Source organism: Magallana gigas, chromosome 4 (assembly GCF_963853765.1).
Source record: "Magallana gigas chromosome 4, xbMagGiga1.1, whole genome shotgun sequence".
NCBI classification, from domain to species: Eukaryota; Metazoa; Mollusca; class Bivalvia; order Ostreida; family Ostreidae; genus Magallana; species Magallana gigas.
In genome coordinates this window covers 16,525,676-16,553,197 of record NC_088856.1, presented here as the reverse complement: position 1 = coordinate 16,553,197, position 27,522 = coordinate 16,525,676, and the positions used below count along the sequence as shown (strand labels likewise).

At 34.4% G+C, this 27,522-nt stretch overlaps 1 protein-coding gene and 1 non-coding gene across 5 annotated transcripts; one reads left to right on the top strand and one right to left on the bottom strand.

The window, feature by feature from the left end:
* Positions 1-2,233: 2,233 nt before the first annotated feature.
* On the top strand, positions 2,234-3,785 carry LOC105340179 (uncharacterized). Its single transcript, XR_010712884.1, has 2 exons — positions 2,234-2,361; positions 2,467-3,785. It is a non-coding gene; the product is annotated as an uncharacterized protein (transcript).
* An 866-nt stretch (positions 3,786-4,651) lies between these two features.
* Positions 4,652-27,425, bottom strand: LOC105340178 (germinal-center associated nuclear protein). Of its 4 annotated transcripts, none has more exons than XM_034451787.2 (31): positions 27,318-27,425; positions 23,738-24,479; positions 22,893-23,594; positions 22,595-22,666; positions 22,177-22,293; positions 21,647-21,855; positions 21,222-21,390; positions 19,858-20,058; positions 19,634-19,723; positions 19,103-19,242; positions 18,876-18,941; positions 18,390-18,539; positions 17,611-17,879; positions 17,011-17,160; positions 16,105-16,171; positions 15,470-15,667; positions 13,313-13,415; positions 13,087-13,220; positions 12,950-12,976; positions 12,236-12,396; positions 11,546-11,698; positions 10,704-11,245; positions 10,123-10,289; positions 9,542-9,721; positions 8,828-9,082; positions 8,185-8,346; positions 7,654-7,777; positions 7,237-7,435; positions 6,658-6,829; positions 5,529-5,631; positions 4,652-5,254 (listed from the first exon to the last, which is right to left on the bottom strand). In XM_034451787.2, exons 2-31 carry the CDS (start codon positions 24,459-24,461, stop codon positions 4,719-4,721), a joined length of 6,342 nt encoding a protein of 2,113 aa, XP_034307678.1. In that variant the 5' UTR covers positions 24,462-24,479; positions 27,318-27,425; the 3' UTR covers positions 4,652-4,718. The 4 variants fall into 4 exon arrangements, with proteins under 4 accessions (XP_034307678.1, XP_034307677.1, XP_034307679.1 ...); XM_034451786.2 differs by having other exon boundaries at positions 27,272-27,412; XM_034451788.2 differs by having other exon boundaries at positions 22,902-23,594; positions 27,272-27,412.
* Positions 27,426-27,522: the final 97 nt, after the last annotated feature.

Sequence of the window (27,522 nt, the reverse complement as noted above, 5' to 3'; positions counted from 1 at the left end):
TTAACCTCGCTTATATATTTTCTGCGTGGACCTCAGGGTCCACGCAATGATTAACGTTCATAAACAGAAAAACTTCTTGAACTATATTTTAGAGCTGTTGAATGTGGTTTTACAGATGAAAACTCTCGATAACTATGATAAACGGTTTGTAAACTATAGTTAACAGTCGATAAATCTGGTTTATGAAATTTGAAACTGTGTATGCTTAGCTCATTTTTGTGAATTTAGCGTGCCATAGACATCACGATCAATGTGAACATGTCAAAAAGAAACGGAAGCTGTCTATATGTATCATATCTAAGTTGATTGATGTACTGTAAATTCGTAATTAAACACGAGGACTTAATATCCGCGTAAAATCGAGAGAAGCATCCTTCGCGAATTTTATAATCTCGCTATTATTTTCTGAGAGTTGAAAACTATAAGAAATTAGGAGAAAAGTTCAACGTTAGCGATTTTATATTCTCGCGATTTGATACACACCAACGTTAACGGGATTGCGGAATTAAGTACTCGCGAAACATAAGGAATTTACAGTATACCTAAATTCCTAGTTAATTGGTGCATTTTCAGCTTATCAATTCAAAGATTCTGTAAACATTGCAACGCCGCAGTGTCTATAAATGATTGTGCTTCTTTATTAGCTTATTCTTGTCATAACTGAATAGAAGGATTAAGATCAACATTTTTCATAGGATATTAATAGGTGAAGTAAAAGCCCCTCATAAAATAGTGAACAAATTTTGATTGTATCCTATATTCGTTTTAGCATTACTTTGAATATTAATTATCTTTCGATATATTTAAGGGAAAAAAACAAGAGAAGGTCATACGTCACATTGCCAAAATCTTCAACTATGGTTAAAAAAATTAATTTCCCCGAAAATCGCTAAATAGGTCATAACTTAATAAGTTATTTGTAATAGACTTATCGAGTCTTTTGGTTCCTAATTAAAGACAAAATATTTCTAATTTGTGTTTTTGTTTAGAAATATACATTGTAATAAAATTACATTTCAACAATCAGAAGTATAATTTTCTGAAGTAAAAATTTTTAAATCTAAAAAAAATTGTATTTAAATATTTTTGTTTCATATCAATATATACAACTGTAAAAAAAAATTGAAAATGTAAAACTATAATTAACACTGAAAACAACCATTTCCGATTGCAAAACATGAGTTATCTGATAAATATAGTTTTACGATTGTGAAACTAAGATTGACAACTCTAAACTATAGTTAACGAATGTAAATTATAGTTTACAAATGTAAATCTATATTTATCAGTTAAATCTATCATAAACATTATTTACAGCCAGATAAGCTTCGATAATCATTCGTAAACTATAGCTTACAATCGCTAAATTTAGTTTTACAGATGAAACCTATAGTAAACGGATCGTTAATTACAGTTTACGAACCGTTAACTATAGTTAACAATAAACTATTGCTAACTATAGTTTAGCGTCCGTAAACAATAGTTAACAGTCGATTAACTTAGTTTATCATCCGTTAAACTTTATTTGACGGCCCGTTAATCTAAATTCCACATCTGTAAACTATAGTTTCAGAAGAGTAAAACTATAATTAACATTGAAAACAACCATTTGCGATTGCAAAACATGAATTATCTGATAAATGTAGTTTACCGATTGTGGAACTATGATTACCAACTCTAAACTATAGTTAAAGAATGTAAATTATAGTTTACAGATGTGAATCCATATTTATCAGCAAAATCTATCGTTAACATTATTTGCAGACTGATAAACTTTTAAAGATTAGCATTCGTTAACTATAGTTTACAACCGTTAATTATAGTTTTACAGATGAAAACTATAGTTAACGAACCGTTTACCATAGTTTGTGGTTCGTAAACTATAGTTTGCGGTTCGTAAATTATAGTTACCAGTCGATAAACCTAATTTATCAAATGTGAAAATGTGTGTAGCCCATTTTTGTGAATTTGGCATGCCATAAAAATGTTTGAAATTGAGAAATAATTAACTTGCAAGTTTTGGGTTTTTTTTCTCAAGTTTATACGTTTTTTTTGCTGTGAACATTTCAGTAATAATTATTGATCCTTGACCACCTTTAATTATCTGAAAGTTTGATTATAGAAATTTCTACGTCCTGTTAAAATTTTTACTTGATATTATTTCCCCCCAAAATTTTTACTTAATATTATTACCCCCCCCCCCCCCCCCCCCCAAAAAAAGAGTACAAATTAACCGTGAGGTAGGATGGTACATTAAAATAACATTTTTGGCGATATTGTCACTCCACTGTTACAAAACGAAAGTGGGTTTAACAAGGTAAGTGGGTTTTTCTAGGTTACAAACTGAAGACTGGAGCTCAGGTAGACATTTTTTTTACTTTCTGTCTACACTATTGAGCATAATTGTGATTAAAAAATTTGTGCTGTGTTTTATGACAGATTGTTATAATAATTTTATCTTATTAGGTGACAAGGTAGTCGGAGTGATAAGGATCCAACATTTCAAGCTACCAGGAAAATAAGTTGTCTGACGACATAAAAATAAACCAATTTAAAAGTTCGATTCATTTTAATCTTTATTATACTATAGATGGATCAAGGCCGGTCCACTATCCAGGACGTCATCCGATGTGATCTTTGTGAGGACAACATTGTACAGAGTTACTGTGACTACTGTCATTTCAACCTCTGTAAGCCCTGTATAGGTGAACACATCTCTGATGGATATGACAAACATAAAATTGTCTCCTTCCACCTACGCCGATCCACCTTGATTTATCCAAAATGCAAAACACATCCAAACAAAACATGTGAATTGCAAAGTAAGCAGAATAATGAATTTATTTGTACAATATGTTCGGCATCAGATCAAGTTAAAGGCCATGATTTTGTAGTTCTTGACGATCTGTGTAAAACAAAAAAATTTGACATTAAAAAGGATATTAAAGAATTAGAAGAGGTTATCTCTCCAACATACGTAGACGCTGCAAACAACCTGGAAAACCAGATTGCTAACCTAGAAAAAGAGTATGAGAAACTCACAACAGAATTGTCTAAAAAACAGGAAGAATGGCACAAAGAAATTGACAAAGTTGTCAGCAGAATGAAGGATAAAATAGACGGATTTAAAGTGAAACATCGGGACGTTCTTGTGAAGCACTTGAATGAGATCAAAAAGGTAAAAACGTCAATTGAGGAAAGCTTATCGGCTTTTAGGGAATTAGAAGAATCCAATGTTGTGTCTTCTATCATGGACTACAGACCCCGGAACAAAGAGTTCAGTAAACTTCCACCCAAAGTTACAGTCTCGATGACTACATTCCATCCAAAGAAAATCAACAGTGACCAAATTTTCGACATGTTTGGATCTTTGAAATCTTTTGAAACGAAAACAGACGAAAATGGGTACAAATTAAAGAAACCATAGGGCCCACTAAAATACCTGAATTTACGAAGAAATGACCAAAAACAATAAGTTCAGTAAACTTCCACCAAAAGTTACTGTCTCGATGGCTACATTTCTTCCAAAGACAATCAACAGTGGCATAATTTGATATGCATGAATCTATGAACATTTTTGATACAAGAACAGATGAAAATTGGTGCAAATTGAAGAAACCGTTGGTCTAACAAAATTCACTTAAATGATTTATACCTGAAGTAAACAGGAAATCCATAATTGGTGCTGGAATGAGTAGAATGGATTGGATCCAATTATAATCTAACTTGTATCTGATTATACAGGATAAAAACTGAATTATTTTCATTAATAAACATAAACATTATTTGTTTTGTTTGTTGATTTCGTTTTTATAGAAACTCTGTTATTAAGAACTCTGTCTTTTCCTCTTCACTTCCTATTGAACCGTTTTTGAACATACAGGATTTGGGTTACAGGGAACTAAAAATACTTGTCTCAATGATTTCCTGCAATAAATATTGTTTGGTATTTGTTTGATAATCTTTAAACTGGAACTAAAATTGACTTTTCCTGCATCTTGTAAACGGTTGAGAACTCTGTACCTAACATTTTTTGCATTCCATCTCTTGTGTCATGATGACCGAATTAATATATGGCCCCATAACTCGAAGGAATTGGATAGTAACAGCCTTACACTTACATATTTTCTTGTTTCTTGTGTTAAGATGCATAAAAAGGAGTTATGGAATACCTCCATTTTGTGATACATTGTTTTTCCCATTAAACAATAGCTTGTTCACTAACTGCACAATTGGTTTAGGTGTCAGCTTTTGATTCATATTCATGATTTAGAAATGATCTTGAGTTTTGCAATGGATACATTCATGAGAAATTTCAAGAATAGAAATTTTGACTTTAAAAAATTCTAAGTACAATTACCATTGTGAAAATGGAATATGAGTGATGTAATAGTGATGATATCAGAAACATGATACTTTTTTTGTAAAACTAGTATCATCTTTTAAAGTGAACATTGTTCAATTGTTTAATGGTTATATAACCACAAATCTTCATGAAAACAATGGAAAGCACAACATTTTGTACAACAAAATCATGAACACATGATATATTTAATAAGTTTTAAACTTACATGTAATTGCATATATTACACATGTACCGTACTCCACAACATCAACATTTATTAATGTACATTAAAATGCGTACTTTTAAATATTATTCATTAATGCACTTTTTGCATTATTGTATCAAATATAGCACTTATCAATACATATATGTATCAGACGCCCGTCTGCATCCACCTCTGGAGTTGTAACTCAAACACATCACTGGCCCTCCTCTCTGACTTTAGATTCTCCTCTAGCTGGACAAACTGTTCAGAGACCCGAGGCTGGCCCAGCGTCTTGTCCAGATTATAAGGTCCATAGTTCCAAACACTGGCCTCTGTCTTATAGAACGATTCCTGAATGGTATTCTGGGAAATCTTACTCTCTTCCTGTTCATACTCGTACACACTCCACGTAGGAATATGTGAGATGTCCGGGATGTTTGTTTTATTCAAGTCTGAACCGTTCACTAAACTCTCAAGGTATTTCTCGAATTGTTTAGATTTAAGTTTTTCTTCTTCAATGGTTGTTGACAGGAGAGTAGATGTCCGAGTAGCATCATGCACTGCCTTTGGTAGCGGGTCCAAAGATGCCAACTTTTCTTTAGTTCTGACAACTGCATTCTTTTGTCTGCTATTTGAGAGGCTTTCTTTCTGTGAACACTTTCTTGCTGCAGCTCTCTGAAATGTTGTTTCCAAAGACACAGTTTCTGCAAAATAAGAAAAATGCAATTATTCAATGTATAAATAATTCCTAAATTCAGGTACAGAGCTCTTTGCTCCTTGGAATATGCAAACAGTTGTGTTACAGATGTCCAAGATGGAGATACTTTCCAACAAATAGATATATATCATAACATCTATAGATAGAAAGTTTAAATGGATGGCTTACAAATATCAAGTCATCCTAAAAATCAATTGATTTAACAAGGGAGACAAACACGAGCATTATTTTTATGAGTATACGTTTTAGTTTCAACCAACCTTCTCTATCCTGGTCATTTTCCAGATAGCGCCACTCTGAAGGAGGATCAAAGGCCAAGAGGGCCTCCTTGTCATACGCCAGCACCAACTCATCCATCCCTGTCTGTTAAACAGTCAAAAATTATACAGCATTTTTAAATAAATAAATTAAAGTAAACACATTTTTTGGTTATCAGTAGAGACATTTTTATACTAAAGTATTAGGAAAAAGCTGTGTATAAAGATATAGGAAAAATTTGATTTTACATTTAAAATTTGTGGAGTTTTTAATTATACTGAATAATACATTATTACATCATTTTTTAATTAGAGGTATATCTGATGGTTTATTTGTCGACTACTCAGTTTCCTTAATTGTTTTGGACATGCTACTTTTTTTCACAGATCTAATAGATTATCTATTCTATAGACTGAAAAATATGTTTTCATGAAAAATTGTGTTAAAGCATATATGTATAGAATCTCTCATGATTTGTGATGATATACAATTTTTATCCGACGAGTTGCAGGTTTTCTACCCCTGAGCCTTGGCGATATCATATCATATATCATATCCCATCGCAAATCATAAGAGATTATTCTTATCACGTTTCACCACGTCTTTTGTTTAACTTCAATTTTTTCTATTAAAACTATAATAGTGAGCCGCACAACACATTTGCTACAAGACGTCAACAACTTTACGCACGGAAAAGAGGTCCTTAAAGATTAACGAACAAAATCTCTACTTTCAAGCATACTTTTATCAATTAGTGGAAAACAAATAAAACAGCATCAAGTGCTTCACATTTACTACTGTACACTTTCCAACTGAGTTGTTTTGTTACCTATTCATTCTATATCAGTCATCCACCTGAAACTATGTAGTTTTTAATTGTGACGTCACGTGGCGCAAGAACACACAGTGGAATATCAAAAATGTATCCCATGAGTGATATCCAACGTATATTGAGAAAAACATGTGATAAATATCAATTCCTGCCATGGGTACTTTATACAACTTCATAAACTTAATTACAGTATCATATTAAAAATCACCAAGTACCTCAATTGTCACATCACTTACATAAATTAGTACATAGACTTAATTACAGTATTATCATTGATCATATTAGAAATCACAAAGTACCTCTGAGTTAGGGTCCATGAAGTCAGCTTCAGTAATCTTAAACTCTACACAGGCCATAATGAGGTCAGTCCATGGCATGTTGATGTAGGTTGGGTCACAGCGACTGACTCCGGTACAAAGGTCACAGGTGTCCTCAAAATCCCGACGAGTTCGATGTAGAAGAACTCGAATTCTGAAATATGGGCCAAACTTATGTTTTACACATTCTCAATAAAATGTCTCTGTCATTTCATTATTTGCTAAATTTTAACTCAAAATTATTTCCACAACTGAACTAGAAGATGACTTGTAATACCAAGTTGATGAACTGTTAAATTGTATGTTAAAGGACAATTTTGAATAAATACTGAGACATGGGTGAAGAAACTAAGAAATGGGTGAAGAAACAAAGTGTCATCAAAAGCCATCAAATATTCAAATCTAAAACTACTTGATCATCAACCAAGATGACTTGAAAGTTGATGCTGGGTATCTATTTATTCTAATTATAGCCTTCAAAGTTTCTCAGAATAAATTAAAAGGTTTAGAGGGACCAAAATCTTACAGATTGCCTATCTTCTCCCTCTTCTTCAAACCTACTTTGATGCAAAATCCACAGAATTGGAAGGTGAGAATCCGTCGACGATGCGCTGTACATATGCCCAGACATCCTGACAAACTGTCGACCAATCATCTTTCTCCTCCTGACTGTACGTAAAGCTGGGGAGCTGAAGGTCGGCCAGAAGGTCAGAGACCATTGTCAAGTGTTGGTCAGTGTTCCAGTACAGGGGAGGCAAATCTTGAAAACAGAGACGATAAATTGAAACAATAACATACATCAGTTAACAGTTTTCGGTGGGTTTTTTGCAAGTTAAGGCAAAAAATTAAATTTAGCCCCAAGGCAGTTTTCTTTTCTAAATATATGTACTTGTGCATCAAAAAAAGAGTTCTAATATCAAAATTTTCCAATATTTTTTTTCCAGAAATTAACCATGAATGTTCACAATCTAAACTAACCATGTCTTCTTGAATGAGTAAATTCACTGACTGGCCAGGAGTGATCGGACAGCTTTGGCGACGTGAGCACTTGTTGTAAATGGACAATGCCAGCATTGTATAGAGATATCATTGTGTTTGGATCCTGTAGAACAAACAGAAATCAGAACAATTATAAAAAAAAAACCATGTAGACGTGATATGATAAAGTTTGCTTTGATAAGAGTTCACTATTGAATCAAATCACTGAAACTATACTACCAATAAATTTATTTTTCGAAAAATGTAAAATGAGGAAGCACTACAGTTTACTGTGGCTTTATCAGCATTTGTTGAATACCAATGTTTGTGGATTTTGTTCTTTTAAAAGTAGATCCATGAAATTAAATGTTCAGCAAAGGGTAGTTTCTAATCAGACATTGTATTGATAGGATCACTGTCCACTAATTGACATAGTTTGACAGTTTCAAGTTAAAACTGAGAAAATCATTTAATTCATGAGAATTGTTTCCATGAATATTAATTGAACCACAACATGGGACGACTCATTACCTGGTGCAGGTAACCCTGAAGTTTGCGCTGTTTGAGGTTATACAACACTCTGCTGTAGAAGTGTTCCTGTAGGAAGTCTTCCACCACAGACCTACAGTACTGAGTCTGGAGACCCGGGGTCCCAGGGAACTGTTCCGCCAACCATCTCACTCTGTCTGAAAGCTAAACATAACACTGGCGGTTAGTCTCATCTAAGATAACACAGATAGTTAGTCTCATCTAATAAAACACAGACAGTTAGTTAGAAAAATAAATTCCACTTTAGTTAACAATTTTCTTTTAAATATATCATAGAATTCCTTTTTCAATTATTTCTTAAAATCATATATGTTTGCACCACCATTTAATATAATAGTTTCAATGAATTTATTTTCATATAAATTTTTCAATTCACAATCCAATTGTTAAAGGTATCAAAGTAATGCATTTTTATTTTAAGCCCCAATTAGCAAAAATTATAGTTTGGTGAAAGAATACATGTATATAGAGAACTCGCAATAGCTATTATCATGAATTCGTTAAACGGAAATAAAGAATTACGGATATAACGAAGTAAATCCATTGGTCCCTTGGACTTCGCTATAACCAAGTTTTACTGTAATTAGATCCACTGATATAAAGCTTTTCTTCCCTTCCATTTTACCTTTTCTGTAACCTCTGGGTCATTGACCTCCACACCCTCTGGTAAATCTTCATCATACTCTATAACATACAATGACATGCAACTGATCAGCTTCTCGGCCACCAAATCATCAATGTTCAGACATCTCTGCACAAAGTTCTCATCTACATTCTCATTGGCTGGAACAGGGCATATCACAACCAATGGTAGCGGAGGAGAGATAGGCTTGCTTCTTAAGAGTCCTTCAAGTCTCCTTTTCTCATCTTCCCACAGACTCTGGTAATGAGAATATAATTCTCAGATGAATAAAGTAAACATTATACACAACATAATAATATCTAACAAAAGCTTGACAATAATTAAATTTTGGTTTTGTTTGAAGCAAAGATAGACGTAAAATTATCTACACAGCTATTATTTTTAGCCGTTAATAGCTTTTTCTAAATCCAGGTCAATTCTTTACATTCATTTACAGCCTAAAATTTCACTCTTTACAAAAATTAATGCATCAAACTGAAAATAAAATAACTAGTATAAAGCACCCCTCCTATGTAATAAAACATATAATATCTCTAAATTCTCACTACTTTTCAATGCTGATAAATTTTACATTAAAGAGGCTATATCATAAGTGCTGATGTTAAACAGATTGTGAGGAGTCAATCATTAAGTAAAGAGCCCCCTATCACATTCCACACTAAGCTTAAAACCAAGGTCATTTAATAATCAACATACCCACTCTGGGTCCTCACTGATTGCTGGAGGCAGGACAAAGAAGAGAGCTGAGGCCCCCTGCAGGCTGCCTGTAATGTCACTGATAGCTATATTTCCCTCTAGGAGCCTCACACAAACCCCCAGAGAGACTTGTAGAGAGTTTAGGGTGACTGGCACTTTGTACAAACTTAACAACTCATTCTACAAGAAAGAGAAGAAACCATTTCAAGAGCTATATACATCATCTGATTAAAGACAACATATAAAAGATCACATGTGAACTTCTCTTTTTCATTCTTCTTTTGGATTTTTATCATTTCCATCTGGTTCAAAGTTTATAGCAAACATAACGTTCTGTATATTAATGTCTATTTCTAACTCACGTACATTATATACAGATTATATTCAACTGCAGATAAAATATGAAGACAGACACCAAACTAAAAATCAAAACATCCTTAAATGTCATGGAGTAAAATGTACCTACTATAATTTCAAGGAAAATCAAATTTGCACAGGTACTATGGTAACAGCGCTTTTTTTTTAAAGGAACATAAACTGAATGCCGGTCTTTTCCATGAATTAAAGCATGTTTTCAGTACCTGTACAGAGGAGAGGTGTTGAGACGTGGTCATCCCTCGGTGGAACTTGGCCTTGAGCCACTTGGTGAGCTGCTGGAGACCTTGACCTTGGTGCTGGGTCTGGATAAGGTCAGGGTCAGGTAGAGAAATCACCAGCTTCCAGAAAATGTTACCACAGCTTGGATCTCCTAATAACATAGAAAGAAAGAGAGCTAATGCTAGTACATCATTGTACACAAAAAGTTAAAATTCATTATAAACCATACAATCTTAATCATGCAAAATATATACTTTGAAATTCAGAAAAAATTACATTTGGCTCATGCATATGGACGTCAAAGAAAAAAATTGTAAAAAGTGCAATTTCTTCCTAATTTAAATCAAGAATATTTTCATAAAAGAAGACAAAGAATATGTATCACTTATAAGGACATATTCAATAACCATCATTATCACGTAAGTGGAACTACAAATTGTGGTTTCTATGGTTACATGTGGTTTTCTGAGATCCCCTTCATACCAAATCTATCAGAAATATTGCTCTCTTTACAACTTTGAATATTTGTAACACTGGTAAAATATTATCACAATTTCAGACCTACTTTTAATAGCCTCTTTGTTTTGAAGCAAAAGTTGATGCCCAACTAGCGACCCAACATCCAAAGGTTTCCAAGCTTTTTGCCGACACAGATTTCTGTAGATCTCGTGTGCCGTTAGCACTTTTTCCTCGGCTTCCAATCGCTTCACATACTCCACTGGCGACTCCAGGGACAGTTTGGTGGTCTGGGTCACATAGAACCCTTCTTCCTGAATCTCCTCTCTCCTCCCGTCTGGAATCAGAGCCTCTACCTGCTGTGCTGGGTCCATCATGGCACTGGATGAAGGAAAATCCAGCATGGAGCGCTTGAACTTGACGCGAGCAGAGTGCTGAGCTTTCCACATCTGGAAAAAGCGGCCCGCTCTCTTGACCTTGACACAATGTTCCTGGTCGGCCAATCGCTGCAGTCGCTCTACCACATCTTTTTGGTAAAATTCTTCAGAGAGAGAGTGGGTCATGTCCAGTACAGAGGTATTTAATATTGCCATTGCAACTTCTGCAGAACACCTTTCAATTCTTTGTCTCTTCAATTCAGCTTGAACTTCCCTGTATTTAAAAAATATCAAATTAAATCAAGTTTTTTCATAAATCACATTTCATAAATCACACAAGCACCTTGCACTAACTATTTTACTTCTAATGAATAAAAATATACCCTCTTCCTAACATTAATAGGAGATGGTTATAGTTTTTATCACGAGAAACATCAAGTGTGTTTGTTTGAACACTGAATCAAAATAACAAGGAGATGTTTGAAATGTGTAACAATGGAACCTTTTTTGACTTAAAAGTTCATTCATCAAACTAATAAAGGACAAACTTCTATAATAAACCAGAACAACTTGCCTGAACTCTTCGGTGGCTGAGTTGAGTGTTTCCTCATTCAGGACCTCCTTGAGAATCTCACTGGTTATCTGAACTGCTGCAGCGTTGCGTGCTTGGGCTTCCCTCTCTGCCTTTTGCTGCTCCTGTAGGGTTTTCACTGCATCTGCAATCTCCCTTATAAAGAATATAGCAAATCTAGCTCAATTCAAAAACTGACAATTGTGTATAAAGTGAGAGAATTACACATTTTTTTTTATCATTATGATAATTGTGTAGGTAAGCTAAGGTGTTAACTTTAAAACTTTATACAGGATATCGGAATTTCCCAAAACCTACTGTAACAGTACTTTAAATCAGTACTCAATGTTTAAGATAGAAATTCTTTTGCTAGATGGTTCATCTAAAAATTTCTTAAGTGAATTAAGTGAATTTATTTTTTGCTCATATAATGACACTACATCTCTTTCTGAATTCATTTGTAAGAGTTGCATGAGCATCCATAATAGTGATTTGTTTTCTGAAATAACAATATCATTTGTTTGAGAGAATTAGAATTTTTCTAACCTTAATTTCTTAGTGTAAACAATATCAATCAATAAATGTGTACTGTGTGCAAAACTAAAACTAAACTAGAGTCCATTTAAGAGTTTCTAAGCCTGATAGCAAAAATCTTCTCCAATAAAGTTACTTATATAACGCAGACCAACTTACAACACAAACTTGGTGACAACTTCTGTTGAGACAGAATCGTACACAGACAGGGAGAGGTCCATTAATGGGTCCACCACGTCACGCTTCACTTCCTGTCCAATCTCCAGACAAAGGCCATCGATCACCTCCCAGAATAATAGCTTCGCCTCCTCCTTGACTCCCTGAAACAGAACCAATATCATGTAGATTACTGACAAATACTATGGAATCATTTTTATTCGTGAGGGTCAATGTTTGTGGATAGCCAAAGTTTTTCTGGTTTGTGGGGACGTAATTTCGTTGGTAGTGTAATCCAATATATAATTTTAATAAATATTAAACAAATGATTGTGTATAGGTTCATGGGGATGTAAATTCATGGGCAAGAATTACCCACTAAAGCCCTTAACTTTGGTCCCCCACGAACAATGATGATTCCATAGTACATACAAATGTTAATCTGATAGAAGTATGATGCTAAAAGAGGTTGAAATGTACCAAGTGATTTATTAAGATGATTTTGATTTCACTACAATTATGATCAAAGCGTTTTACCAATCAATTACCATTCATTTATGGTATCTTGTTCTCAGCTACATCCAATAAAACAGAACACTTTGAATAAACATGAAATTGAACCACAACCATAAAATGTATCAACATGAAAAATGAGGAAAAGCAAAAAAAATACAATTCATAGGGAATGCCATGGCAAGAAAATCATGGCCCACTTACCGGTAAATAAAGCTCCCCACTACAAACCTACATGTAAGTATAAAGTCTTGTCAAACTGTCTCTAGAACTTTCTTTGTAAAAGCATAATAGAATCATATTGGCAGAAGGACAAAGCAAAACAATCAAAACATCAGTACCTCTAATGAGAAAGTGACTTTGGGTTTGCTTTCAGCTGGGGGTTGGGGGGTCACCACTCTTGCAGTGGAAACAGGTGCGTGGTCAGTTTCTGGTCTGATACTTTTTGGTTCTTTCCTTGGAGAATCCACTAGATCTACCGACCAAACAAAAATTGTTAGAACATCCTTCATCAACATATTAAGACCACAAATACCACAAACGTTTGAAATGCAATCATTCTATTACCTGCAGCTTTAACTATAATCTGGCCAATAAACCTGCCATTCTCATCAAAGCTATTTTCTGGTTTTGGTGGTGAAAACACAGGCAGTGGACCCCCATTTATAGCCTAAGAAATAAGAACATGGTTAACACTAACGGAAATCTGAATGCTTTGGCTATTACCAATAAACACAGTATTTTCAACATGTTTGGTTTACATAAGTATCCCATTATTACAGACCCTGAAACGTACTACTACACCACACGCTCGCTGCACGCTCGCTAAACGGTTCACACGAAACGCTGAACGGTTTACACGAAACGCTGCACGCTTTGCCCGAAACGCTAAACGATTTACACGAAACGCTGAACGGTTTACACGAAACGATTCTCGCACGAAACGATTTGCTCGCTTTTCACACGCTTTGGACACGCTTGTATCCTGATCGATTCGGGTCCTCTCGGATTTTTACCCTGACTCTGTTAGTAAGAATTAATTTTAAGAAAACACGAAATAATAGAAATACTGATATTAGAAACATATATGTACATAAGTATTGAATTGATTGATTAAATTAATTTGGTACTTATATTTAAAGTAAAAAATTATTTATTCACAGAATGAGCCAAAAATATTACTTCTATAAATATATTTATTGCTCAAAAGAAATATCCATGATTCTTATTGGTACCGTAAATAATAAATATTTCAGAGAAAAAAGTTACCGTAACACAATATTCAATACCCAAAATAAAATCCGTATGATTACAAACTGATATCGGTTTTTTCAGTATTCAACGGGATTTGTTTTTTCTTCTCACATTAATATTTTTATTTGTTTCAGAGAATACGATGTAAAAATGCTAACTGTAAATAAACCTGTGATTATTTACATTGATAATTTGGTTTTCCAGTATTCGGCGGGATTTGTTTTTTCTTCTCACATTAATAATTTTATTGATTTCAGAGAATACGATGTAAAAATACTTACTGTAAATAAACCTGTAATTATTTTGAAAGTTATGTAAAATCTCATTAGTCACATAAGTTAGAAAAATGCTATAAAACAACCGACTAATTTTTTTTATGTCGAATCATTCGCGTAAATAAATGTTCCGTTAATAATATCACAGAAAAAAATCAATAGATTAAACAATAAAGAAAGTTGTCATTTCTATTTCGGATTTCGAAAAGAACAAAAAATGAAAAATGATTTAGATTTTTGTTTAAATATTCCTATACATAACCGGCACCCCGCATAACGGCATAGAATATATCTATCATAATCTATTTGAATTAAGTACCATGCATATAGATTCCCATAATAATTAATTGCATGTGTACATTTTAGGAAAATTTCAGTGTGTTAATTACTTGTTGTTTTCCGTTATCAGTGTTTAAATAATTAAAATAATAACTTGTAGAAATATTTTTAATCGGGATTCAAAAGAATTTACTTCCCGCATTTCATAGAAATGAACGGTATATTTTCTTTCTGTTTACATTTAATTTTGTTCAAATTAATGTTACATGTAAATAATCGATCATTGACATTGTGTGCATCAACAAATACTGATTCCGGCTATCTTGAAGTCATTAAATTTCTATTGGCTATTGACAAAAAAAGAGACGCGTGACCATCCAATGAAAACGAATACACAGAGTTTGATTGACAGGTTCGGCCAGGTGCAGGTCTTACCCGATGTCCGAGGTTATGTGTACTGGTTGTACACAGCCGAATAGTCTCAGTAACTAGTCTTCTTTCAATACGCGTACTTTTCTTTTGTTTGTTAAAAATTATTTCAATTTTGTAAAAAGATAAGTATATAATTTCTTATAGATATTTTTCACGAAAATATCTCAAAGGAGTTTTGCCAATCAGTTTAAAGTAATGTTTAACACGAGCGCTATTTTAAAACAATTCAATTTTCAGAGAGTTCCGAATGAAATCTGATGAACGTTTCACACGGTTCTCGCACGCTTTGCCCGAAACGATTTACACGCTTTGCCCGAAACGCTGCACGCTTTGCCCGAAACGCTAAACGGTTTACACGAAACGCTTCACGATTCACACGAAACGCTAAACGGTTTACACGAAACGCTAAACGGTTTACACGAAACGTTTCTCGCACGAAAGTCGCACGCTTTTTTGGTGTAGTAGTACGTTTCAGGGTCTGTACCTCCCCAATTGAAGTATTTCGTTTCTGCTCAATAAGGGCTGATCTACGTGGGCACCAGTTTTCTTCTGGGTCGATGAATGCCCCCCTGTCCAGAGTGACGCAATTATCCACTGTGGTCAGTCCAAAGAATTGACAGAATTGGGCAGCCTCATTCTGATCATCAAATCCCAGTGTCCTGACCAAGTCTTCCAGTGGAAGCTATACAATAATTATAAATAAGGGAATTGTACACACACTGCTTACACTCCAAAAGTTCTGACAATTACAACAGTGGAATCATTCAAATTCGTGGAAACCAGTTTTCGTGGATCTTGGGTTTTTTGCCTTTTCGTGTGGATGTGGTTTCGTGGATGCTTTGATTTTCAGTTTCAGTAAGAAAACTAACTCTTTCAAAATTTGTTTTCGTAGAAGATGTAAATTCGTGTAATAGGGCTACCCTCAAATACCATGAAATTTGAGCCACTTTGAATTTTAATGATTCCACAGTAAGTGTATTCTCAAAAACATTTTTTTTTATGGCCAGCACTCAATATGTAGAATTCCTAATGCATCCTCATTTACCAATTTAAGGAACACTTGATTTATTTCAGTATCTATAATATCATTATTTACCTAACTGCCCACAAGAGACCTACCTGTACACCTTTTCTATAAGCCTTTATCAGGATCTGTAATGCTTTCTTTCTGACTTGAGTAAAGTATCTGCAAGTTCAAACATAGATAATGATTTCTTTAAATAGAAATCGCTTTTGCATGTGGATGTATTTTTTTTTAAAGCAATGATAAAGATATTCCTAAATACATGTATTTCTAAATATAAAATTTTCCCGAAAGAAGGGTAACACATAAAAATATGTAGCAGTCATATTTTCCATTTTCTGGGGTTTATGGGTTTTTTTAGGTTTGCATTATTGAACTCTTATGAGTCAAATAAACAGAAATAAGTGGCACTAAAAACTTTTGTATCTATTCAGTTAGAGATGATGTTTTTTTTTTAATTGCCCAAAATCAAATTAAACCATAGTGGCAAAAATTCTGTAACTTGAATGATTTGAATTTTCACATAGAAAGTCTGATGTGATAAATAAATATAAATGTAACTGTTGTGATGACATAAATGTAACTGTTGTGATGACATAAATGTAACTGTTGTGATGAAATAAATGTAACTGTTGTGATGACATAAATGTAACTGTTGTGATGAAATAAATGTAACTGTTGTGATGACATAAATGTAACTGTTGTGATGATATAAATGTAACTGTTGTGATGACATAAATGTAACTGTTGTGATGAAATAAATGTAACTGTTGCGATGACATAAATGTAACTGTTGTGATGACATAAATGTAACTGTTGTGATGAAATAAATGTAACTGTTGTGATGAAATAAATGTAACTGTTGTGATGACATAAATGTAACTGTTGTGATAAAATAAATGTAACTGTTGTGATAAAATAAATGTGACTGTTGTGATAAAATAAATGTAACTGTTGTCATGACATAAATGTAACATGCGTTTCAGAATGTCATTATTTACCTGTGCATGATACAGGCACACAGGAAAGATCCGCCCTTGACCAGTCGGAAAAAGCGAACATAGTTGTTACTGTTCAGGGCCGCGTACACCTGTAGCGCGTAATTAATGTAGATCGTGTTTCGTACGTCTGGTCGTAGCTGCTGTGTCTCTCTACAAAACAGTCATGACATACATATTAAGTTGATAAGTTGAAGATTTCACATTAGTTGCATCACTTTCATGAAAAAATAATTCTTTCATGGTTCTTGGGAAGAAATTAAGAAATACATAGTCAATGATAATCGTTGAACACACAATAAAAGGAGACAAAGGACATTTTGTTGTTAGTACCCAGATATCAAAATAGGTTACTCTATCTTTAATCCCTGCAGGAATCAGTCACCAGAGAGATAACAAACTGTAAAGTTAACTTTTAGAGATTTACATGTACATGTCCTGGAAGATATCTATAAGCTTAGATATCAAGAATTGCATACTGCACATGTATGAGAAAGAAACTGGGGATATGATCTGATCACATTTTATTATGTCAAAGAACATGATTGGATTAGGCAACAGGCACTGCCTTGATCCAGGACTGGGATCTGCATTTGAACCTACCTTAGGATATCTCCTTGGTTGAGATTCATTAAGACCATGTAACACCTCATCTCTGCCTCATTGGGACAGAACTCCTGCTTCTTCTCCAGGTCCGAGTAGTTCTCCTTCAGCGTCTGTAGGCACTTTGTCATGTTCTCGTTGTTGATTTTATCGTCAAACGAATGCATATCCTCTTCACAGAGTCGCTCCGCACAGAAGATGTGGAAGCGGACACACTTTTCCAGCAGAGCTGTGCTCTCTGTATTACAAAACTGTTGCTGGGTGATCTCCTGAAAAGGGCAGGCTCAGATGTGTATGTCGTATAAAAAATCATATAATCAAACACCGCTGAAGTCATGTATTTTCAATGTATCTATTTACATTGTTCTCCTTATGAAGAATATGCTATTATGCATTATTTTGCCATGTAATATATGTGCGTCAGCCAATAAAACATCTTCAGGTAGATAAGCGTGTGCATTTAATCATGTAAAGTGTAACACAACAAGAATTATACATAGGAAATATAAAAATGACTGAATCTAGAATTACAATGTTGCGAATTATATTTTCCTTGTAGAAGGAAGCATGCATAAAAAAATATGCTATGTTCTGGTCTTGATGTTTATAATAAATAGCCGATGGATGCGAAAGGAATAAAGTTTCAACTCGTGACGAGTTTTCCATCTTTTTATTCATAACCGGAAACTAAAACTACAAAATACGGAAGCAACATGGTCGAACATTATCGATCCAGAATTCTGGTCAAAACTTTAATATTACAGATGTAGTACAGTTACCTTCCGAATGCCTCGAGTCCTATTCCACAAGAAATCGAACCAATCACCCCATTTTCCGTCCTCCCCACGGTCAGCGATCTTGCTCAGTAAGTAGGTCATCGTTAAGGTGAGGGTGGGGAGAGTCCTCAGTTCATACGGCAGGGGTTCCTCCTGTTGATCAAATGTACAAAACATGTACTAATTATGTCTATAACTATATTGCAGAAAACTGTACAAGACAATTAGCATTAAAATTGAAATAATATAATACAATACTTGTAAGAGTATTAAAAATCTCAGTTCTATAGGAAAATAAAACTTGTCACTGAAAATTAGGGCTAAAAATAGGAAATTAGCCTGTCCTTTGATCAAAATGCATTGATTTTGTCTTCCATTTAGAAATATGTAAACTGTATTAATATTAGAGTTAATATATAACCATACTCAGTGTGGATTATAATAATTATGTTGATGATGTCACTACAAACTAATGAAGTTCAAACTAACCTGATCCGCTGATGATCGACTATACTCCTTCACTGCCAAGAAATGGTTAACTTGTGGATTGCCAGTCTGCAAAAATTCATTGGAGACACCAATAAGTTTTAAAGTATTTGCAAAATACCATTTGAAAGGCTTGATGTGTAGAGAGTTTTCTACAGTGAAATAAAATTTAAAACTTCTGTTGTAAGGCTCTAGCTTTCACCCTGTGACCTTGCCCCCCTGCGACCTACCCCCTCAGTGCCCTGAAGGACTTCGTAGTTATGAAGCCTTCGTTTCTCCTCTCGGTCATAACGCTCTTTCTCGGGACACATGTCCGTACAGCTCCCTACAAAGGCTTTGGCCGTGGCTAAGTCTGCCTGCTTTTTAGAACCTGTAATAAAAATAAAGAGTGTTCTTGTTCTCAAAAAGCGACTAATAATGATACTCCATGTATTGTGTGGGGTCACCTAAAAATTGTTTCATTTTCAATTAACCCATTTGCAAGTTTAAGTACTAATGAAAGAATTCTGGAATTTACTTTTTCAAGTCATAAAGTACTTTATCATTAGGTATTGCCAATCTAATTTGATGAACGTATTAACATACTTGCATTTACATGTTTGATGAAAAATATAATATTCTCTGAAACTTTCTTGTTTTAACAAGAAACAAATGATTAAACTGATATTTGTACAATTATGTATACATGTTTATGCACTAATATATTGCCTTTATACCTTTCTGATGTATTGATCTGGTCAATAAAACTTGTCTTGACCTACCATGCCTGTTAACTTTGTCCCGTAGATTGAGGATATGCAGTTTATCTGAATTACTTCTAGCAGTGGCGTTCTTCAGAGTAGTAATGGAAGCTTTATCAAACAATTATTTCATTACTAAATATTTCTAAAAACAAGATACCTGTATATATAAATGAACAAACATAAATAAAAGTTTAATTCAGGTTAAAATTTCATTCTTCCTTGTTATTTCCTAACATTCTTACCTTGATCTACTTTTGTTACCATGGCTACGCTTGACCCTGATGTGCTGGGCACAGGGCTGGAGTGACGTGCTCCTCGGTCAGTGGACTGTGACGGTTGAACTTTGACCTCCTGCTGGGGCTGACTGAGGTCACCAGTGCCTGACATGCTGGCTAGTTCATCATCCACCTCATTTCTTCTCCATTTGTACTGTCGTGTTGTATCTACAGTACAAACATCTTTAACAGGGACTGTGATTAGCAATAGCCACTGTAAATCAATTATTAAAACTATCCCAAAAAATTGTCAAAATAAATTTGATTTATCAATACCTATGAAAAAAAAAACTGTAAATTAAATTTGATTTTAAGTTTTTTTTATTTCTCAACAATCAACATAATAATGAAATATTAGACTGAATTTTGTAGTATCTTTTTGTAATAGTTATGCAGAATTCTTGTATGTGTACATTTTTTTTATTCATAACATGCATGTATGTGTATATGATATTGAATAGGAAGTAGAGAATAAAGGAAGTCTGTTCATTGGAATCATGAGGCTGTATCTTTCTTTATATTATAAACATATTAAAAACATCAGCCACTGGTATGTTATACAAATTTTATTTCATGCATATTATATAAACGGTGTGACCGTTGGACCGAGCGCAGATTTAACACAGTGCTGTTTGATTTTTGTATAATAAAATCTATTTAAATCGCACCAAGTAGGATCCGCCAGCATGGTTGCCTACTCAAATCATTCGTCAAAGTTAAACTAAACGTCGCGTGCTCAGTGTACATTATGACGTCATATTTCAGACGTAAAACGTTCAAGTTTTGTCTTCGGAAATAAGCGAAGAGAGTTACGTGATTCCGAATTTTTTTTAATTTCTTCTTTCATTGTTCATCAATTTAATTCATATGAATGCCAATGTAATAAAATTGAATACTTTATTCAGAATCTAAAAGATCAGTTTCTTGACGTTAATGTATTTTCCATCTGATAATTTGATAAGACATACATAGAACAAGTCGTGTTTCTTGATTGAAGCACTTTTGAAACTTTAATATCTGGTTTCCTTTTTAATTTCTTTTAATTTAAATTACCTTCTATCGAAACACTGGAACTTATTTAATCGAGTTTAGGGACAATAAACATCGATAAGTACTAGTCAATCAATGATCGAACTAACTTTTTAAAAACAAAATGGCTGCCAATATGGCGGCGCCCAGGGCTGGAAGAAATTTTTTTGGGCCTTATTACCCCTGATTCAACTTTCATTTTTTACTGATTTTCTTATATATACGTGTTACCATTAATCCTCGCTTCGCGAGGCGGGCTTTGCCCGCCTCTCGCTGCGCTTGGTATTATGTAACTGACTGACCTTGGGCCTGTCTTTTGATTGGTCCAGCAGTTTGACCCGTAGCATCTTCTGCTGAGGATTTTCTTGCCTGGACTTTCCCTGCTGGTGAGTAAGAGCTCCAAAATAGCTCCATTCTCTTCTCTCCTTTCATGATAACTGCTCCTTTTTTTTTGGCTTCTAAAGCTGACTCCTAGAAAAATCAACATGACATATGAGAACCGAAACTAACAAATGTCGTCCTGTTTTTATTTATTACTGAGATTTCCCTAACATTTCTTTCCAGATGAAATGTTTTTAATGTTATATGATTAAGTCTAAGAAAGTGAACATATTTTTAAGTCTATATTTGAACCATCTATTGACCAGGTAAATCCGTTGAAGGATTCCGGTTCATTTTTAATCAATAAATCACAATTAATTAAATACATGTAACTGTAATGACTTACATGGGTTTTGAAATGAATGGTAGCCATTCCTCTCTCTGGTTTTGGGAAAACTCTGGCGACCTCCCCAAATTTACTGAAATGCTGTCGAAGCTTCTGGCTGTTGTTGAATCGAGGCGGGACATTCTTACAGATCAAGGCGACCCTGTCTTTGTCATCTGCCACTGAATGTCTCCTCATCGTGGTGGTCCTTTTTGCTTGGTTTTCTTCCTCTATAGGAACAAAAAATAGATTCTTAATTGCATAACTGCACAAACATACAACACTTTTACATACATGTATTAATGAAGAATATTTATTGGTTTTCAATATATCTGTATTAAGAGCAATTCATTGCAGCTTAAGTTATATCCTTTTTCATGCGGTCAATGCACCTTAACACCATGCTAGTATATTCCAGTACATTAATTTAATGATATGGTCTACAACTATTGAAGACTACACCACGCTTCTTGAGCTTATACCATACAAAGACAAAAAACTTCAAAACAAAAACAAAAATTATTTAAATGATATAGTTCGGGTTGATTTACCTGTTCCGTCGCTGGACTTGCGTTTTATTTTGCGGGCCTCCTCTCCATCTGTGGTCCGTTTCCAGACCCTGTTCTGTGAGCCAGCGATGGCCTTGCCAAATAAGACCTGCGAAGCACCTAGAATCAAACATCCTAAATATCATCACAGATAATTTTATAAAGTAATGGATTAAATTCTTACGGAATATGTCCTCTTCTTTTTCATTTCTAATTAATATGTCAGTAGTTGTTTAATAGACAGGACCATAAAATAACCAGTGCTAAATAGTTTGGATTTTTTGTTTCTTGAATATCAACCATTTTACTTAAAATACATCATCTACAATATGAAATATTATTAATATACATCTAAAATTATTCAGCAAGTTTATGAAAAAACTCTTTGACTAAAAAAAACACTAAATTCCACATGTTTTACCTGGTCTCTGCCCTGAGTAAGCTTCCTCATGGAACAACGTCTTCTTAGATTTTGTGGTTGATGTTTCACAACCTTGTTAAATGAAACATCAGATGAATTTACTGAATTAAAACTGTTTGAGATGCAAGTACATTTCATTTTTTTTTTCAACAAAAAATGTTGCCATAGTGTAATGTAGTATGATACAGACAGTAATAAAAAAGCAAATTTTCAAGACTCTCATTTCAATCTTATTTATGTTTAAACTTTTCATGTGTGTACTTCTATCATTTCTTGTCAATAAATGACTTTGACTTACTGTCATTACCAGCTGTGGACTGTATTGCTTTGGAAGCAGAAGTTCTCAGTATGAACTTGGAGGCTGGAGGAACCAATCCCACTATCTCCCCTGTTCCGTTATCCTTTGATCCCTGGTTCAGCTCATCTTGACCAAATCCTGTTTGCCCACCCATTCTGGATGCCCCTCCTTCATTTGATGCACTCGAGGACTCCAGTTTACCAAACATTTGGGAGCCTTTTCCAAACAGACCAGAACTACTACCGGTAGACCCTTTCGCCCCAAACTTCTGGCCAACTTCATCCGCCTGTGTTAAAGATTTAAACTCTGAGGATGTTGATTGGGTAGGTCCACCAAATGATCCTCTTTCTTTGGGAGGACCTCCACTTAATATTCCACTGGGTGCTAACGGCATTCCGCCAAAAGGGGCATTTCCTGTTCCTGTAACAGCCCCAAAGGCAGAAAATCCTGGAGTTGTTGAGTTTCCATACCCAATGGATGTGGATGTTCCAAATGCAGTTTTGGCACTAGCTGAAACAGAGCTGACTGCACCACTTCCAGCTGTTGATGATGAAAACACATTGCCTTGTCCAAAGAATGCAGGAGTGGGTTGGGAGTGTAGGGAGTTCACAGCATTTCCTGATGAAGACATCTGTATACATTTACTGCCTTGCTTATTTGTGGCTCCAAATGTTGCACCTGTCCCAAATGATGATGCACCACCTTCAATAGATAAAAAAAAAGAAATGCAAAAAAGTGTTATGTAATACAATGAATAGGAATAGCTATCATGATTCTCTCTCAGCTGAAAGGAAGATTTTAAGAAAATAACTGGAACTAAATGTAGCAGTCCTCTTATTTCTAACCTGTTGATGGACCAAAGCCTCCATTTGCTCCAAATCCAGATGAGGAAGTGCTGAGTGTTGTTCCAAAGCTACCCCCAGTTTGAGTTGTAGAACCAAATCCTACCGACTTCCCAAAAGCAGGCAGATTACTAGATACACTTGAAACAGAGCCAGATCCAAAAGCTCCAGCTGTTGTTGGCATGGAAAAGGTTGTCCCAAAGCCTCCACTTGATGATAGCACTGAGGATCCTTGTCCAAATCCACTTGTTCCAAATCCACCACTTGGAGTTGATCCAGAAAATCCACCTCCAAACCCACCACTACCTGATCCAGCATTGCTTGTTCCAAATCCAGTATTTACCGTAGTTGTTCCAAAGGCAGAACTTCCACCAAAACCCCCAGCTCCAGACTGGAATCCAGTCCCTGTGATACTTCCTCCAAACCCTCCAGATGACATCCCAAAACCACTGCTTGTTGATCCAGCTCCAAAGCTTCTACTGCTATCAGTAGATCCAAATGCAGATGAAACAGACCCAAAAGCATTTGATCCTGTTGGTGCTCCAAACACTGCTGATCCTGATCCTAATGATGGATTCCCAGGACTTCCAAAGGTTGTCCCAGAGCTTTGACCAAAGGGAGAAGCAAGTGATGATGTCCCACCGAATACCTGCTGGGACTGGTTTGACGTTTGTGCACCAAATGATGACCCAAATGGGGATGAGGAGCTCCCAAATGGATTTGACATTGTATGGTTTTAATGTTCCTATAAAAAATATATAGATTTTGAAGGTACAATGCAAATTATTTAGTGATGAATTAGTTGATAAAGCATTTTCTACACAATATAAGAGTTCCCTGACATGTGTCTACAAAGCCTTCTAACACTAAGCAGATGATTTAATAGCAGTATGGAAACATAGGTAATCACAGATTACAAAGCTCACCGAGACGAGACATCACCCTTATGAGACTTCACCTTTAAGAGACCACCTTTATCATATTAAATGAAAATCATACTTTATGATCTTGGATATTCATGGATTCTGTTTTGACACAATATCGTATATCATCTGTTAAAAAATTGTATGAAAATCATATGTTCATTTGTTAATCAATACAATAATATAACATTAAATATTGCATCCTATCATATTTACAACATATATCATATAATACAATAAAATACCATAATAAACAATGATGAGATATGATATTGTAACGTATGATATGACATTGTATTGTGTTATACATTATTGTTTTTTATCAAATAATACAATATCATTATATATAAAACAATATAGTATTATATTACAATATCATATTATATAATACATCGTAACATTGAAACATATGATATTATATTGTATAATATAGTATGGTATTGTATGATACTGTATCATTTTTAATACATAATATGATATTGTATCATATGATACAATATAATTTGATACAACATTGTATCATATCAAATGATACCAATATTATGTGATAAAGTAAAATATTATATAATCCAAACTTATATTATACATATTGTATCATATAATACAATAATATGTTTTACAATATCATACAATACAATTTCATGCGATGCGATAATATATCATATTATAAACCAATATCTTATTATACAATATCGTATGATACAATATTATATAATATTACAGTATCATATTATACAATTTCATGTGATATAATTTTATATTACAGACACTAATATCATATTATACAATATCGTATGATACAATATAATATTATACAATATTGTATCATAATATACAATACTATACATAACGATATCATGATACAATATCATATCATAAAATATCAAAAAAATTGATACAATATCATATAGTATCATATAACTTCTTATAATATTACATATGATATTATATTGTTTCATACCAAACAATACTATATCATAGGAATCATGTTATATCATTTATCAACAAACACAAACACATCTATCTATCGAGCAGGTTTGAGTGAGGTAGGAGATTTCTTTAGCATCCTTGATAATGGAGATCAGGCTCTGCATCTGAAGAAACCTCTGCGTTTCATTTATAATATAGTTAAATCAACTATGCAAGCTATCATCTATAAAACTTGTGACCTGTTCCAAAAAAACTAAACCTCATCCAGCATCCGAAACATATAGCTCAGATTCAGCACTCAAGCCTGTCTGGTGCATCAGTATCAAAAGACACACCATCCATGCAAGTTTGGTGAAGTACAGACCTGCAGTAACTTAGATATCATCATCAGAGGGCACTAGCAATTTAAACCTTAACCTGCTCCAGCATCCGCAACCTATGGCTCAGATTCAACATCCATGCCTGTCAGGTGCATCTGTATCATAAGACACACCATCCATTCAAGTTTGGTGAAGTTAGGACCTGTAATAACTAAGATATATTTTTTAGCATCCTTGATAATGGAGATCAAGCTCTGCATCTGAAGCTTCCTCTGTGATTCATTCATTCTGCAGTTTAATCAACTATGCAAGTTTGAAATAGTACTATTATCTATTAAACATGTAACCTGTTCCAAAAAACTTAACCATATCCAGCATCTGAAACCTATGGCACAGATTCAGCATTCAAGCCTGTCTGGTGCATCAGTATCATAAGACGCACCATCCATGGAAGTCTGGTGAAGTTAGGACAAGTAGTAACTAAGATATAATCATCATAGGGTACCTGCAACAAAAACTTTAACCTGCTCCAAAAACCTTAACCTCCTCCAGCATCCGAAACCTATAGCTCAGATTCAGCACTCAAGCCTGTCTGGTGCATCAGTATCAAAAGACACACCATCCATGCAAGTTTGGTGAAGTACAGACCTGCAGTAACTTAGATATTGCTATCAAAGGGCACCTGCAACAAAAACTTTAATCTGCTCCAAAAACCTTAACCTCCTCCAGCATCCGAAACCTATAGCTCAGATTCAGCATCCAAGTCTTTCAAGTCCATAAGTAGGTCCAGATGCATCATCCATGCAAGTTTGGTGAAGATAGGACAAGTAATAGCTTAGATACAGGACCTGCAACAAAAACTTTAACCAGGTCCGGACGCCGACGCCGAGGGTATAGCATAAGCTCCCCCTGACTTCGTCTCGGTGAGCTAAAAATAACATTTATGAAGAAAAATCCAAATGATTTTTATATGACCTGGAGCTAGACCTGCAGCTCAGATTTGGGACCTATAGCATGGGCACTGGAAGTTATTGTAGATACATTGTATGTTCCTTCTTTTTTTAATACAATATATTTACAATAACTTCCAGTTCCCTTTGAATGTAGGGGCAATCCAACGACCCAAGTTAAGAAACAATCAATAGTCTAGCATTGGCATCCATATATTGCCCATATTACTGCACTTCGTTCTCATGGTGTTTACAACCGGTCAAACATCACATCATTTAAAGACTGTATGTAAAACCTGTTCATAGCCTAGTTGAATTAGTTTACTGTTAAAGTAAATTCGGACGTAGTTTCACCATGATTTTAATTCACCTATTTTGTTATTCGAGAAAAAATAATTGTACTTTTTCGTGTACCTTTTAATTAATAATCACACAATTGATCTTTCCTGGCCATTCATACCTATCTAATGAAACACTTTGCTAAAGCCGTAAAAGCGTTCAAAGTCTTCGTCTTCATGGTCTTTCATGTGCAAAATGGTAAAATAAAAACTTCCGCCAAAATAATGAAAGTTCCGCAGCAAATGTCTGACAAAGATATGGTCAAGATTAATATCAAATAGCTATAACTAAACTCTAAACAAATAACTTGAATTTCCTTTGATCTA